The sequence below is a fragment of the Sus scrofa genome, chromosome 9 (genome assembly GCF_054392235.1).
Source record: "Sus scrofa isolate SSC_HxYL_T2T_F1_AM1 chromosome 9, Sscrofa_HxYL_maternal_Yorkshire_Landrace_v2.0, whole genome shotgun sequence".
Classification (NCBI taxonomy): domain Eukaryota; kingdom Metazoa; phylum Chordata; class Mammalia; order Artiodactyla; family Suidae; genus Sus; species Sus scrofa.
In genome coordinates, this window is record NC_139391.1 from 5465766 (window position 1) to 5480083 (window position 14318).

The window sequence follows — 14318 nt, forward strand, 5'->3', positions numbered from 1 at the left end:
TCTTTCCATTCAGTTATTCATTTTCTTGTTCGTTCATTGATTATCCCTGACCAAAAAAAAAAAAGGCAAATTTATGAAATCATCAAAATCAGAACAATGCGATTGAATAAGGTTTCTGAAGAAATGGGTCTTGGATTAGTGAAAAGAAAAGCAGGAGTAAAGAGATTATTAGCAAATAAAAGGCAAATGGCTTTCTAAGAAGGACCCCAAAGGTCACAGCAAGGAGTAAAAAGAATTTTGGAGAAACAGGAAGGGGCTTCATTTGTAGAACATGCCCTTGTCATCACAGGGCATCAGAAGAGAAGAAGCTCTTCTTGGAGTTCCCGTCGTGGCGCAGTGGTTAACGAATCCGACTAGGAACCATGAGGTTGCGGGTTCGGTCCCTGCTCTTGCTCAGTGGGTTAACGATCCGGCGTTGCCATGAGCTGTGGTGTAGGTTGCAGACACGGCTCGGATCCCGCGTTGCTGTGGCTCTGGCGTAGGCCGGTGGCTACAGCTCCGATTCAACCCCTAGCCTGGGAACCTCCATATGCCGCGGGAGCAGCCCAAGAAATAGCAACAATAACAACAACAACAACAAAAAAAGACAAAAGACAAAAAAAAAAAAAAAAAGAAGAAGAAGCTCTTCTTAACAATCAGAGCTGTCCAGCCCTGTACTTGACAAATCTTCAGTAGGTAGTACAGCCCGCAGTCAACATAAGCAGTGTAAGATGCTGGAAGTGTGTAAGCCCAGTTGACCTGGACTTGAATTTGGACTCATTCCCGTCATGGCGTAGAGGAACTCTCTAAGCCCCTCCCTCCAGCTTTATTCTTTAACATCATCCCTATTATTGCTGTTCTAATTATTTGTTTAAAAAAGATGCAGTAATACCTTACGTCGTTCTTTTTGAGACTGAGCTTTATTATTTACAAACAAGAAAGTGAGGCGTCTAATATCTGAAACTCTAGAGAGTTTCAACAATTGATGAATTAGTAAATTTATTGGCCCAGCATCAGACACTAAAATTAGTGACAGCACCAGGACAGATCCCACTGAACACTAAAGGAGCTTAAATTTATGTCTTCAGTTCATGCCTTCAGTAGGTGTCTGTGGACATTCAAACTTTGAGAAGAAGACCTTGGGGTCCATGGCCCCTGCAGGTGTGGCCCTCCCAGCTAGGACAGGTGACAGTGCTTAAGCCATTTATAGGGAGGCATACTCAAGGACAGATCATAGATGAGTGTGTGAACGGGCTGAACAAATGTTCAGCTGGCATTGTGAATGTGGGGGATGTCAACCAAACAGAGTGAAGGCGTGATTTCCCTAAAAGCCATGTGTAGCCTGGATTTCAAGGGCATCCAATGACCTTGCCTGATATTCTCTGGGCAACTCATACATGGACCCTAAATACTTGTGTTCTTAGTGACCTTGTGAGAATCAAGGATCCCTTAATTTAGCAAAACCTTCTGAGTTCTTATTTTACTTTTCAACCTAGGAATGTATCATTACTGGGGCTTTAATCGAAAGGCTATTTCCTAATATTTGTACTAAGACCCTCCAAACACAAAAAGATCTCATATTCTGATAGCTGGTTCAGTGGAAAGCTGAAATTTCTCCTTCTGTGATAGGCTTTCAGAATTTCTCCCTTTTCACTTTAACTAAAACATTTCCCTTCTCTATTAGCAAGGTAACTGTGAGACGGCATGAGATAACTACGTGAAAGCATGTAAAATATCACGAAATGCATTACAATGAGATAAAAATAACTACCAGGACAAAGACTTGGCGAAAATCGTGATGAGGAAGAGGATAATGAGGATGACGAATACGGGGAGAGTGGTTTACGTGTTAAACAGTGTTAACAAACTCCACTTTATTTAATGAAGGCACCACATATTTGAGTGTAAGCAGTATAGTATTTACATTTAGAAGCAGTAAATTCTAAATCTACTTCAGTCATTTATTTATTTTGGCAATCATGGAGAATTTAAACCAGCCCTGACATCCTGCACTTGTTCTGAGGACATATTATCTTATAAATGTACATTCCTAGAACAGTTAGTAATACAAAGTAAAAGGTGAGAAATGGAAAAAAACCTTAATGAAAAAGCCTATACAGCATAAATAAATATGTTCTTGATGACAGGTGCCCAGTCAGTGTCTTTCAGTGTGTCCATATTAAAAAGGTCACATTTTTCTGGAGACTTCAACTGCCTTCCAAGGATGCTGTCTTCCCAGTCCTTAGCCAATGCCTCCTTCTTCCAGCCACCTGCTTTCCTGTTGATGGGCATCCCAGGGATGGAGGCCGTCCATGGCTGGATCTCCATCCCCTTCTCCTCCATGTACACCGTGGCCCTCACTGGAAACGGCCTGATCCTCTTGGCCGTCAGGAGGACCCCCAGCCTGCACCAGCCCATGTACTACTTCCTGTCCATGCTGGCCCTCACCGATGTGGGCCTCACCTTGTCCACCATGCCCACCACCCTGGCTGTGCTCTGGTTCGACCACCGGCTCATCGGCTTCAATGCCTGCCTGGTGCAGATGTTCTTCCTCCACTCCTTCTCCGTGGTGGAGTCCTCGGTGCTCCTGGCCATGTCGTTTGACCGCTTTGTGGCCATCTCCAACCCCCTGCGCTATGCAGCTGTCCTCACAAACAATGTCATCATCAGGATTGGGCTGGCCATTGTCGCCCGTGCTACCCTGTCTCTCTTCCCTGTGCCGTTCCTGCTGAAACGACTGAACTTCTGCCCTAACAAGACCCTCTTGTCCCACTCATTCTGTTTCCATCCTGATGTGATGAGAAGAGCCTGCGCTGACATCACTATAAACATCCTCTATGGGCTTTATGTGGTACTGTCCACTGGAGGCATCGACTCCCTGCTCATTGTCTTGTCCTACACGCTCATCCTGCACACGGTCATGGGGCTGGCCTCTCCCAGGGAGCGCATCCGGGCCCTCAACACCTGTGTCTCTCATATCCTGGCTGTCTTTGCCTTCTTTATCCCAGGTATCACCATGTCCATGATCCACCGTTTTGGTAGGCACCTGCCCCACATGGTACATGCCCTCGTTGCCTATGTGTACCTGGTGGTGCCCCCTGTGCTCAACCCCATCATCTACAGTGTCAAATCCAAGCCCATCAGGGAGGCCATGCTCAGGGTCCTCAGGGGGGGAGGCCAGAGCTGATGATGCAGGATGCTGCAGGAACAGGGCCCTGAAAAGAAGTTGGTAAACCAGAAATTCAACTCCTGGATAGATTAAGTCCCACCCATACTTTGTTTTGGGCATCTGGGAAGAGTGGCAAAAAATAATCATGAGAAGAGTTCCCATCGTGGCTCAGGAGTAATGAACCAACTAGCATCCATGAGGACATGGGTTCAATCCTTGGTGGGTTAAGGATATGGCATTGCCAAGAGCTGTGGTATAGGTTGCAGACATAGAGACTTGGATCTGGCATTGCTGTGGCTGTGGTGTAGGCTGGCAGCTGCAGATCTGATTCGTCCCCTAGCCTGGGAGCTTTCATGTGCCGCAAGTATGGCCCTAAAAAGCCAAAAAAAAAAAAAAATAGAAAAAAAGAAAAATAATCATGAGAAACTTTCACTTATTTATTCTCTCATTTATTTCACATATATTTTTTCACTGCTAACTTCTTTCAGGTGCTATGCTAGCTACAGTAACACAGAAATGATTTATAAATGATCTTCCCTTCAAAAATCTCACCTTTGAATACATATAAAAATACACAAATAGGAAAATGGTTAATGCAGTGTAATAAGTGCATTGTTAAAGGTATGTGCAGAATTATGGGTAAGCACAGGAACAAATTATTCACCTCAGCATACTTTGGCTTTCTCTACAGTTAAGTGGGAATATTGTAGAGTCTATCTTATAATGTCGTTATGAGGATCAATATGTGGAAAGTGATGTATAACATATGGTAAATGCCAATAAAGCTTTTCTATTCTTGTTATTGTATTAATCACTGATTTATTCATCAGGACCAAATACTTAACCTCAGAGTTCTGAGCCCTCGTAAATGAGCAAGACCTAAATTTGTGCCTTTGAGAAACTTATATCCTCATATTTGAGCATAGAGGAAAAATAGGTAGGCAACTATGATGACATTGATATAGGACAAGCACAGGGGTGTGTAAGGGAAAAAAAAAAACAGGAAAAATGTCAAGTTTATGTGTTTTCTGGAGGCTCTGTCTGGGCTAGATTCTTTGAAAAATAAAGATATATCATGCAGATGAGAGACTGTGGAGTAGTGGATAAACAGTAGGAAAAGATACTGCAAGTGGAGAAATTGGTAGGTTTCTTTCATGGAGAAAAAATCACGGCGATTAGAGAAGAGACTGAAGTGACAGAGGGAGAGGAGGGAGTAGAAGGCAGGGATCAAGCAAGTAGAACTTCAAAAAACGTATGCAACCACAAGTCTGTTCTCCAATCCCATGAGTTTCTTTTCTGTGGAAAGGTTCATCTGTGCCATATATTAGACTACAGATATAAGTGAATCATATGGTACTTATCTTTCTCTTTCTGACTTATTTCACTCAGTAGAAGAGTCTCTAGTTCCATCCATGCTGCTGCAAATGGCATTATTTCATTCTTTTTTATGGCTGAGTAGTATTCCATTGTGTATATCTACCACATCTTCCTATCCAATCATCTGTTGATGGACATTCGGGTTGTTTCCATGTCTTGGCTATTGTGAATAGAGCTGAAATTGGGGGAGGGAGTGGGATGGATTGGGAACTTGGGGTTAATAGATGCAGACTATTGCTTTTGGAGTGAATTAGCAGTGAGATCCTGCTGTAGCACTGGGAACTATGTCTAGTCACTTATGATGGAACATGATAATGTGAGAAAAAAGAGTGTATATTTGCATGTGTAACTGGGTCACCATGCCATACAGTAGGAAAAAAAATAATGTATTGGGGAAATATGCAAAGGGGAGAAGGATCAAGATGGCTGAGGAGTAAGACGTCGTGCTCACCTTCTCTCACAAACACATCAAAAAGCGTAGGCAAAGGGAGATGAATCCGAACCTGAGCACCAGTATAGTGCTGTTTCCATGGGCCACGCCCCACTCTAAAGGGCAAACGGGACTTTAAAGTGAGATTTTAAAGGGGTCTTTGTACCTCTGTATAGCACTTACCGTCTCCTACTTTATATCCTAGTGATAATGGGTTATCACTAGAATATAAATAATGAATTACCACTCTATTAGCAAGGTTTTTTTTTTTTTTTCCATTTATTCCCTAGAAGTACAAGGCTCAGCAGAGAATTTGTGCCTGGTGAACATTTGCCAAGTGAATTTTCCAAAGACTAAAATGCAGACTCACCCCCAGGAGAAAACTCAATATTCTAGGTCTGCTAAAACCCTAACTGAGCCTTCTGTTAAGTTGAAACAGGCTGTGGAGAGATGGAAAGAATATCAGACTGGGCTATCAGAAGACTCAGATTCTAGCACTGACCTTGATATTATTTTCCCATCTGCTCTTCTGAAAGATACATTCTCAAGTTTGAGCATTAGTTTCTGCAATTGAAATATAGGAATAATAATACTTTCTTCATTCCACCACAAGAGAGACAAGATAATAAACTCAGGAAAAGTAATAATAAGGTTTTTGAAATTCAAAATAGATGAGAACACATTTGATTAATCAAATATAGTTCCTAAAGCTTTATTTCCTCTCCAACTTTTTATATTTTGTGATGAAATTTAAGGACAACAGCCCCATGATCTTTGGTCAAAGTCTTGGGGGCTGCCCTTGGACAGAGAAATTAGGGTGAACATAAGAAGAGGAAAGTTGACAAGTTAAATGTCAGAGAGTTTGGAAAATATCTTCTCCCTAAACTGTAAAACTGATAGGACTGTGTATATGACTCTTTAAGCTGAATTCTCCCGGAAGCAAATCTTGAGATAGGACTTAATTGCAAGTGTTTCATTTGAGGGATTGTTCCAGGAAATATTGAGGGGGAAATAAGAAAACCAGTAAGGGTGAGTGATTGAGCATGTTACCTTTGTGAGTAAGTGGGGGTGAAAACCCAGTGGGAAATTTTGAAACATAGTGGAGAATATACTTCAGAGTTATTCCACCTGTAGGCCCGGGAGGTGAGTTAGTTATCCTCCCATTTTTCATTGGCTGGGAGCTGCTCTTGCCGGCTTCCTGTCTGACCCTGCATGATGGATAGCAATCCCCCAGGTAGGGGCTCATTTCAGGACACAAGAGGATGCTGTTGAGGTAGAACTGTGGGTGCTGAAGGTTAGGGCACTCAGGGTGTGTGCCACCCTCTTCACCTTGCACCACGCTGATCCTAGGTCTACACTACATTAACTAGACCTGTCACTGATCCTTCATGATGGTGGTAATTTCAGAAAAAGAAAGAAAAGGAAAAAGGATTTATAACTAAAACTAGAGATGAGCAATCTAGAGGCGTCATTTCTGTGATCGCTCCCAACATAAAATGAATATTCATAATTTCCCTCATTTATCATCCGTGGTAGATGCCACCCTTTCATGATCAGTTTCAGGTTGCTGGACAAAGGCAAGCAACCCAGACCTTTTCCTTAATGAAGAGGCCAAACTTACAAAGTTTCCTTTATAAGCAAGCTTATTTGTGTGGTCTCTAATATTGGCAAGTCAGACATTCTCAGCAGCAGGAACCAGATATGCCCTGGTGAAAGGGTGTCCATTCCAGGGGGCATTCGCTTACCCCATCCCTGCCACTCTGGCCACTCAGCTGGGGGCTCCTTGTGCAGGCCCTGGGAAGAGTGAGAAGAGAAGCTTGCTGAGCACTAGCTGTGTCATCCTGTCACCAAGTTTACCTGGTTGCTCAGTGTTTCCTTTCAAACTGAGACTCTCTGCTGAGCAGTAATTCGAGACATCTTGATGTTCACATTTTATTACCTCCCCATATAGCCTTTCACATGTCTCCCCCAGACTCTTTGGTTTTCAGTCTTCCAGTATTTCTTCTTCTAGGCCTCCTCGCTTCCTTGAGACTGCCTCTGAATAAAGCTGAAGTGAGGCAGCATTACCTGTTTTACTTCAGCCAACACATAGAGCCGCCCAACCATGGATCAGGCCCAGGTTATTGCTCCTCCATCAGCTAGAGGGAGGGAGATTCCCAGAGACCATACATGCAAGCTGAGCAAGAGGCATTGACGTAACAGAGAGAAGTCACAGGAGGTCCAGGTCACCTGTTCATGTAACCCACTTGTGCCTGCGAAACCTGTACCAGTATAATCGATAGTTACTGTCTATACCCTCCCTATGACATGGGTGGGCCTGACAATAGCCATGTAAAATAGGCAATTTTAGTTACCTAGTCCCTTCACTTGATGTCCCATGAGCAGGTGTTTAATCCCTATTAGTTCCAGGAACACCCCAGCACCTGTTTTTCGGAACAAAGACTCTAGTGGAGATATCAGAATCTTAGGAGTAATGCCAGAGAAAAAGAAAAAATATATATATATATATATAAACTGGGTCACTTTGCTTACAGCAGAAATTGGCAGAACCTTGTAAATCAACTATAATAAAAATTTGTTTAAATGTTTGAGGACTTTGTCTCCCACTCTGTGATGTGTGTGTATGTCTCACCAGGGCATTCAGAGGACTTACCGCGTCCTGGTCTCCCAACCCTCGGTCCGTGATCTCAGTGTCTATGTCCAAACATAGATACTGATCTAGTCACTAGTTCCGAGTAGTCTCACCCCTGTGTTGGCTAACTCTGCCTCTTCCCAGCAAATAGAAAAGTACTCTTTTTAAAGATGAAGTGAACAGTTTGACAGGCCACCAAAGCATGAAAACATGCTGAGATCATGTCTTAGAAAGGGTTAGGATGGATAACCAAAGAGTCTCTATGTTCCAGAGAGCTCTGACGGCTCACATCTCTCATTACATGTTCCCACCCCAGGGGTGACGCTCAGCAGGGAGCAGTTTCTCTGTGACCCAAAGCCCAGTGTCCCTGGAGATGGGCTGCCTTCCCCCCAGCAGCATAAAAGGGTCATATCTTGGCCGCAGAGTCTTCCTAGGCCTCTAAAGGATGTGGTACAACAAAACAGCCAGGGAAATCCTGTTTGGTTTGGTACAATACAGCCAGGGAAAGCTGCTGGGGTGAGTAGCCACGGCTCAGACTCAGACCCTTCTCTACGGCCAGAGTCCTGGAGGGCACCTCTGTCACCCCCGCGTGTCCTCGTCCAAAATAGGAGTCAAAGCAAAATAAATGACAGAAGGCAGAGGTGGCAGAGAAATACGGAGATGGGAGCATTGAGTACCCCCAGTGGTAGCTTCATATTCTGTGGAAGGCGGGGATCAAGCAGAATCTCTTACTGTGGCTTTTGGATTAGATCAGAGGAGGGCTCAGAATTCCCAGAATGGTGCCGGTCTTGGTGATCCAGTGTGGTAATGGTTAAGTGTATCCAATTTGGAGTTCCCGTCGTGGCGCAGTGGTTAACGAATCCGACTAGGAGCCATGAGGTTGCGGGTTTGGTCCCTGCCCTTGCTCAGTGGGTTAACGATCCGGCGTTGCCGTGAGCTGTGGTGTAGGTTGCAGACGCGGCTCAGATCCCGCGTTGCTGCGGCTCTGGTGTAGGCCGGTGCCTGCAGCTCCAGTTCAACCTCTAGCCTGGGAACCTCCATATGCCGCGGGAGCGGCCCAAGAAATAGTAAAAAAAAAAAAAAAAAAAAAAAAAAAGAGTATCCAATTCTCTACTGAGCTTCCATTCTAGAAAAATATAAATATTTGTGCTTGACAACGTAAAGGCATAGTCCACAGATTTCTCTAGAGTTTTTGTTCACTCAACCGTTTATCAAAACCACTGAATTCCTAAGATATACTGTACATGTGCTGAGAGGAGCTTTATCAATATACATTAGAATTGCTGTTCTTGCTCAAGCTGGTTGAGAGGAGAGAGAAAGTAGAAATTACTATATAAATGATTGAATGATTGAATGGGGTTTCTAAGAGACATGAATGGACAGACAGAAGGAAAATATATTTGGACTTAGGGAAGGTTCTGCAGAGAAAATAAAAGGTTAATAACAAGAAAACCTTAGGGGAAGGAGATTTGGGGGTGAGGGAACAGAATAAAGTGAGGAGGTGGGAAAGTGAAAAATAACTCTATTTCAGGAACACTGGGTCTTGTAATCGTAGAATGCCAGCATTAGAAAGAGAGGCTAATCTTGTCCAGGTCTCTGATTTTTGCAGAGGAGGAAATTGAGAACCATAAGAAGAAACTGAGGAATTTTTGCAGGTACAATGCGTAACACCAGTGCAGCTTATTTGGGAGAAGAAGGTATTTTATACCAAACAACAAAGATTAGAGCATTCCATACTGTCTCCTTGCTAGAAACATGATTTATCCAAGCCTCAGTGCCTTCATTGATGTCCGTGGAGAAAGCTACATCTCTCTCTCAATGTTGTTTCAGAGCTGAGGGAGTTTTATCAAGTTTATCAAAACTTGACTAATTTCTAATATGTGCCTTATTTAACCCTCATAATACAACAATGTAGTGGCACAACTGGACCCAGAAACCTCCTCTCTCATCCTCTACACCAAAATAAGTTGAAATGCCTCATATCTGGTTCATGTTGTGTGTTAGTGTTACTCCAGCAATTACAAAGCCTGGAGAGAGAACTGAGGGTCCCTGCCCTTGCAGTCGTCCCAGAGATTCTAGAGCTTTGAAGGGAGGTACACTCAAGCGATAGTACAGAGCTTCAGCTGGACGCACGGATCCACTGGCCTAGAAAATGATTGAAATGCCGTGGGGCAAGGATACAGCAATTTCAGTGTGGTGCCTTAGGAAAACTGAGTTGATTGAAGCAGTTTGAGAAACCTGCAAGGCGAGAGAAGTGGTGGTGTATGTTGAAAGACATGATACCAGCCAAGTGGCGGCCCTGAGAAACTAAATGATGAGATTAGGAGCAACTGAATTAGAGACTGAACAGTGAGAAGGAGAGCACAGGTGCAAGGCAGCAGGTGGATGAAAAGACATCCATTAGCTTTAATTCTATGCAGATCCTCCAATAGTAAGGCTGTAAGTACACATATGTATGAGAGAACCTCCCATCGCTCTCCTCAAAGCAGTGTATGGCTAGACCTAAATATTTGAGATTCATCGTTGACCTGTTATGAATTCATGTTTCAGAAGTGTAACCAAACATTTCATTGGAAATTTCTTCTATGCTCCGTCACCCATAAATCAAACATGTTTCCAATGCTATAATGCATTATTGCCTGGTGTAAGATCTCAGCCCCCCTCCTCTTTAAAATCAACCACTGATCCTAGTATCTGGAGGATGGGGGGGGGCAGAAAATTTATTTTACTTCCTTTCCTTTCATGAGTTTACAGACTTAGTGATTAATTCTGTCATTTATTTATTCAAACAAGCAAATATTGGCTAGAAATCTATTCTGCTCCAGGTACTGCACAATGCAAGAGCAAATTGTGTGTGTCAGCAAATAAACCCATATGGCTGCTGGATTCATGGATCTTATAGTCCAGTGAGAGAGAACAAAAGATTTCAAGGAAAGGAGCAATCATAAAATTTTAAAGCATGTTGAGTGGTATAAAGGAAACTAAGCAGGTGTGGTGGAGGGAGAGCAGGTGGGGTATGTGGCTCCAGGCGCCTACATCCTAAATGGTCTCTGAGAAATTGATATTTAAGATCTAAAGAATGAGGAGCCAGCCATGTGAAGAGCAAAGAGAGGGATTTGGGATGAACATGAAAGCCCCAAAGTGAAGAAGCAACTTGGCTTTTTTAATAAACTGAAATAATGTCAGTGTGGTTCAAGAATACTGAGCAAGGAGTTCCTGTTATGGCGCAACAGAAACGAACCGGGGGAGCATCCGTGAGGCTGCAGGTTTGATCCCTCGCCTCACTCAGTGGGTCAGGGATCCTGCATTGCCGGGAGCTGTGGTGTAGGTGTAGGTCGCAGATGTGGCTCAGATCCCATGTTGCTGCGGTTGCAGTGTAGACTGGCAGCTGTGGCTCTGATTCAACCCCTAGCCTGGGAACTTCCACATACTGTGAGTGTGGCCCTAAAAATCAGGAAAAGAAGAAAAAGAATACTGAGCAAGAGTAGCCTTTTACGTGATAAGGGTGGCGTGTTATCATCTCATGCAGGCTTTCTCTCAGTGCACACTGGGGAATGGCCGAAGGGTTTTAAGCAGTGGAGTGACATAAACCAGTCCCCCCTTGAACCCCACTTACATCCACCCTCCACTGGGAATAGTCATGCCTTCAGGATCTGCATCACGGAATAACTGTAACCATTAAGGGAATACTATAGAGTGAAGGATTTAGAGAAATGCAACATAGTAGACAATAATAGCAAAAATCCTCTCTGTGGGGCTTTGCACGTAAGACAATTTTTCATGTCCTTTGTCTCATTGAAAGGAGAGGTCACAGCAAAGAGGATCGGATTTGGAATCAGACAGACCCGGATCCAGTGTCCAGGGCTCCAACACGTGAGCCGTTCATTCCGGGGTCAGCCACTAGAGTTGAGCAAGTTTCCTCATTTAGGGGAGAGAGGGCCTTGCCCAAAGTCTCAGTGGATCTGAAATGGGAAAACTCAGTCTAAACTGCTTAAGTGCACATCAAGCAATGTGTTTATACTCAAAAGTGTATCGTACAAAAGCCAAGAGCAAGAAACGTGTGTGGCCTTTGAAAGACTGGGTTCAGGAGATGGGAAGAGAGTTCCATGGGGCGGGGGGAGCAGCTTCTCACTCTTTCAGACCTTCTCTCTATGGGACTGCATGGACGCTCATCCTTGCCTCTCTCGGCACATCTGATGCAATGACTCTTACCTCTTTCCTGACAGGCATTCTCCTTTTGTCCCCGGGCACAGGGACGTCACACACCCTCGACTGAGGGAACAAGTGGATGACAGCTCGTTTCTCTGAGCGCCAGTCACTACTTCTTGCAGGGGAACTTCGTCCTGTCAGCTCCTGCCAAGGCTCAATGCTATAGGATGATGAACTTTTGCAGGATAGATGAGATTATGTAGCGGTGACGTAACTCTTAGGGCCCAATCTCGTGGGTGAGAGACAGCAGCTTAAAAAAGAAATTTATGGTTTTTATCACGAAATGAGAAAATCCAGGCAAATGCACTAGCATAGTACACAGAATATAACATAATAGGGAGTCAGAAAAGATTTAAATTGTTATCGTCATTATGTGTTTAACATATCGATAAATAGTACAACCAGTTATGGAATTGATTTTTTTTTTTTGTCTTTTTGCCATTTCTTGGGCCTCTCCCATGGCATATGGAGGTTCCCAGGCTAGGGGTCGAATCGGAGCTGTAGCCACTGGACTATGCCAGAGCCACAGCAACGCAGGATCCGAGCCGCATCTGCAACCTACACCACAGCTCACGGCAACGCCAGATCGTTAACCCACTGAGCAAGGGCAGGGACCGAACCCGCAACCTCATGGTTCCTAGTCGGATTCGTTAACCACTGCGCCACGACGGGAACTCCTGGAACTTGATTTTTAATATTGGGATTCAGTACTAGGGTTCCTCTCCTGTTACGCTGGATCTTCTCAGTGTCTGCCCAGATTGAAGAGCTGACATCTTTCTTCCTTCCAGGGATGCTCTCTTCCCAGTCCTTAGCCAATACCTCCTTCTTCCAGCCACCTGCTTTCCTGTTGATGGGCATCCCAGGGATGGAGGCCGTCCATGGCTGGATCTCCATCCCCTTCTCCTCCATGTACACCGTGGCCCTCACTGGAAACGGCCTGATCCTCTTGGCCGTCAGGAGGACCCCCAGCCTGCACCAGCCCATGTACTACTTCCTGTCCATGCTGGCCCTCACCAATGTGGGCCTCACCTTGTCCACCATGCCCACCACCCTGGCTGTGCTCTGGTTCGACCACCGGCTCATCGGCTTCAATGCCTGCCTGGTGCAGATGTTCTTCCTCCACTCCTTCTCTGTGGTGGAGTCCTCGGTGCTCCTGGCCATGTCGTTTGACCGCGTTGTGGCCATCTCCAACCCCCTGCGCTATGCAGCTATCCTCACAAACAATGTCATCATCGGAATTGGGCTGGCCATTGTCGCCCATGCTACCTTATGCCTCTTCCCTGTGCCATTTTTGATTAAGCGTCTAAACTTCTGCCGTGGCAACATCTTCCTGTCCCACTCATTCTGTTACCATCCTGATGTGATGAGAAGAGCCTGTGCTGACATCACCATCAATATACGCTATGGGCTCTGTGTGGTACTGTCCTTTGGGGGGGCCTCAACTCCCTGCTCATTGTCTTGTCCTACACGCTCATCCTGCACACGGTCATGGGGCTGGCCTCTCCCAGGGAGCGCATCCGGGCCCTCAACACCTGTGTCTCTCATATCCTGGCTGTCTTTGCCTTCTTTATCCCAGGTATCACCATGTCCATGATCCACCGTTTTGGGAGGCACCTGCCCCACGTGGTACATGCCCTCGTTGCCTACGTGCACCTGGTGGTGCCCCCTGTGCTCAACCCCATCATCTACAGTGTCAAATCCAAGCCCATCAGGGAGGCCATGCTCCGGGTGCTGAGATGGAGAGATCAAGGCTGATGTATTTATGAAATAGTAGAGGATCTGGGAACCATAAAGATACATGCTGTAGCCTTGTAGGAACCTGGTCCCCTCAGCAAGCACTGAAAATTCCTAGTCTATGCTAATACAGTGGGAAACCCATCAGGCTTATTGACATTACAAATGGATGTTTTCACCATTTACCTAGAACTGGAAGCAGTGCTGAGGATTAAAGACTGAGAAATATATTAAACATGGTCCTTTCTTTCTAGAAACTCACAAGATAAAGGCATATAAATACACAACCATAATGTAGACTTATACATACCATAATAAATTTATATGCAAGAGATTACTAGGGACTGTAAATTGATACTTGCCAGAACTTTTCTGGGAAGACTGGACAAACCTCTACAAAAGAGATAATCCTTTTTATTTCATCTTGAAAAATGTGTAGGATTTTTCTATGTAAAGTACAAATTAAGAAAGAGAAAAATTTAGGATAAAATAGAATATAAAAAGGTGTTTAATTTTCCCTTAGATTTTTATTGAACAAGTGAATAAATAAATGTGTTGATGAAGTGATAAGGTGCCACCTGCCTCAGTAGTGACTCTACCTGTAACCCCTTCTCAGGAATGTCCTTTTCTCCAAGAGACTCCCTTACTTGGCAGATTCCACGCAATGTCTGACCCTGACAAAGGCATCCTCTTCTATGTCCCATTTCTGATCTCTTCCAGATTCTCTACCTTTGTTCTTCAACTTTCTTTGAGTTCAAAGCCCTACATTCTTGTTGGCTTTCTTAGCA

At 44.5% G+C, this 14318-nt stretch overlaps 2 protein-coding genes across 2 annotated transcripts; both read left to right on the forward strand.

Annotated features, from left to right (window-relative positions):
* Positions 1 to 2167: 2167 nt before the first annotated feature.
* LOC100737488 (olfactory receptor 51I2-like) lies at positions 2168 to 3166 on the forward strand. The gene has a single exon (XM_003482539.3). The coding sequence runs from the start codon at positions 2204 to 2206 to the stop codon at positions 3164 to 3166; it is 963 nt and encodes a 320-aa protein (XP_003482587.3). The 5' UTR covers positions 2168 to 2203.
* Positions 3167 to 12586: 9420 nt separating this feature from the next.
* Positions 12587 to 13786, forward strand: LOC100738133 (olfactory receptor 51I2). The gene is given in 2 exon segments (XM_084978226.1): positions 12587 to 13222; positions 13225 to 13786. Coding segments are annotated over 2 exon segments (963 nt in total). The 3' UTR covers positions 13552 to 13786.
* Positions 13787 to 14318: the final 532 nt, after the last annotated feature.

Coding starts and splice junctions, on each gene's coding strand:
- LOC100737488 (XM_003482539.3), top strand. CDS start 2,204: ATGCTGTCTTCCCAGTCCTTAGCCAATGCCTCCTTCTTCCAGCCACCT.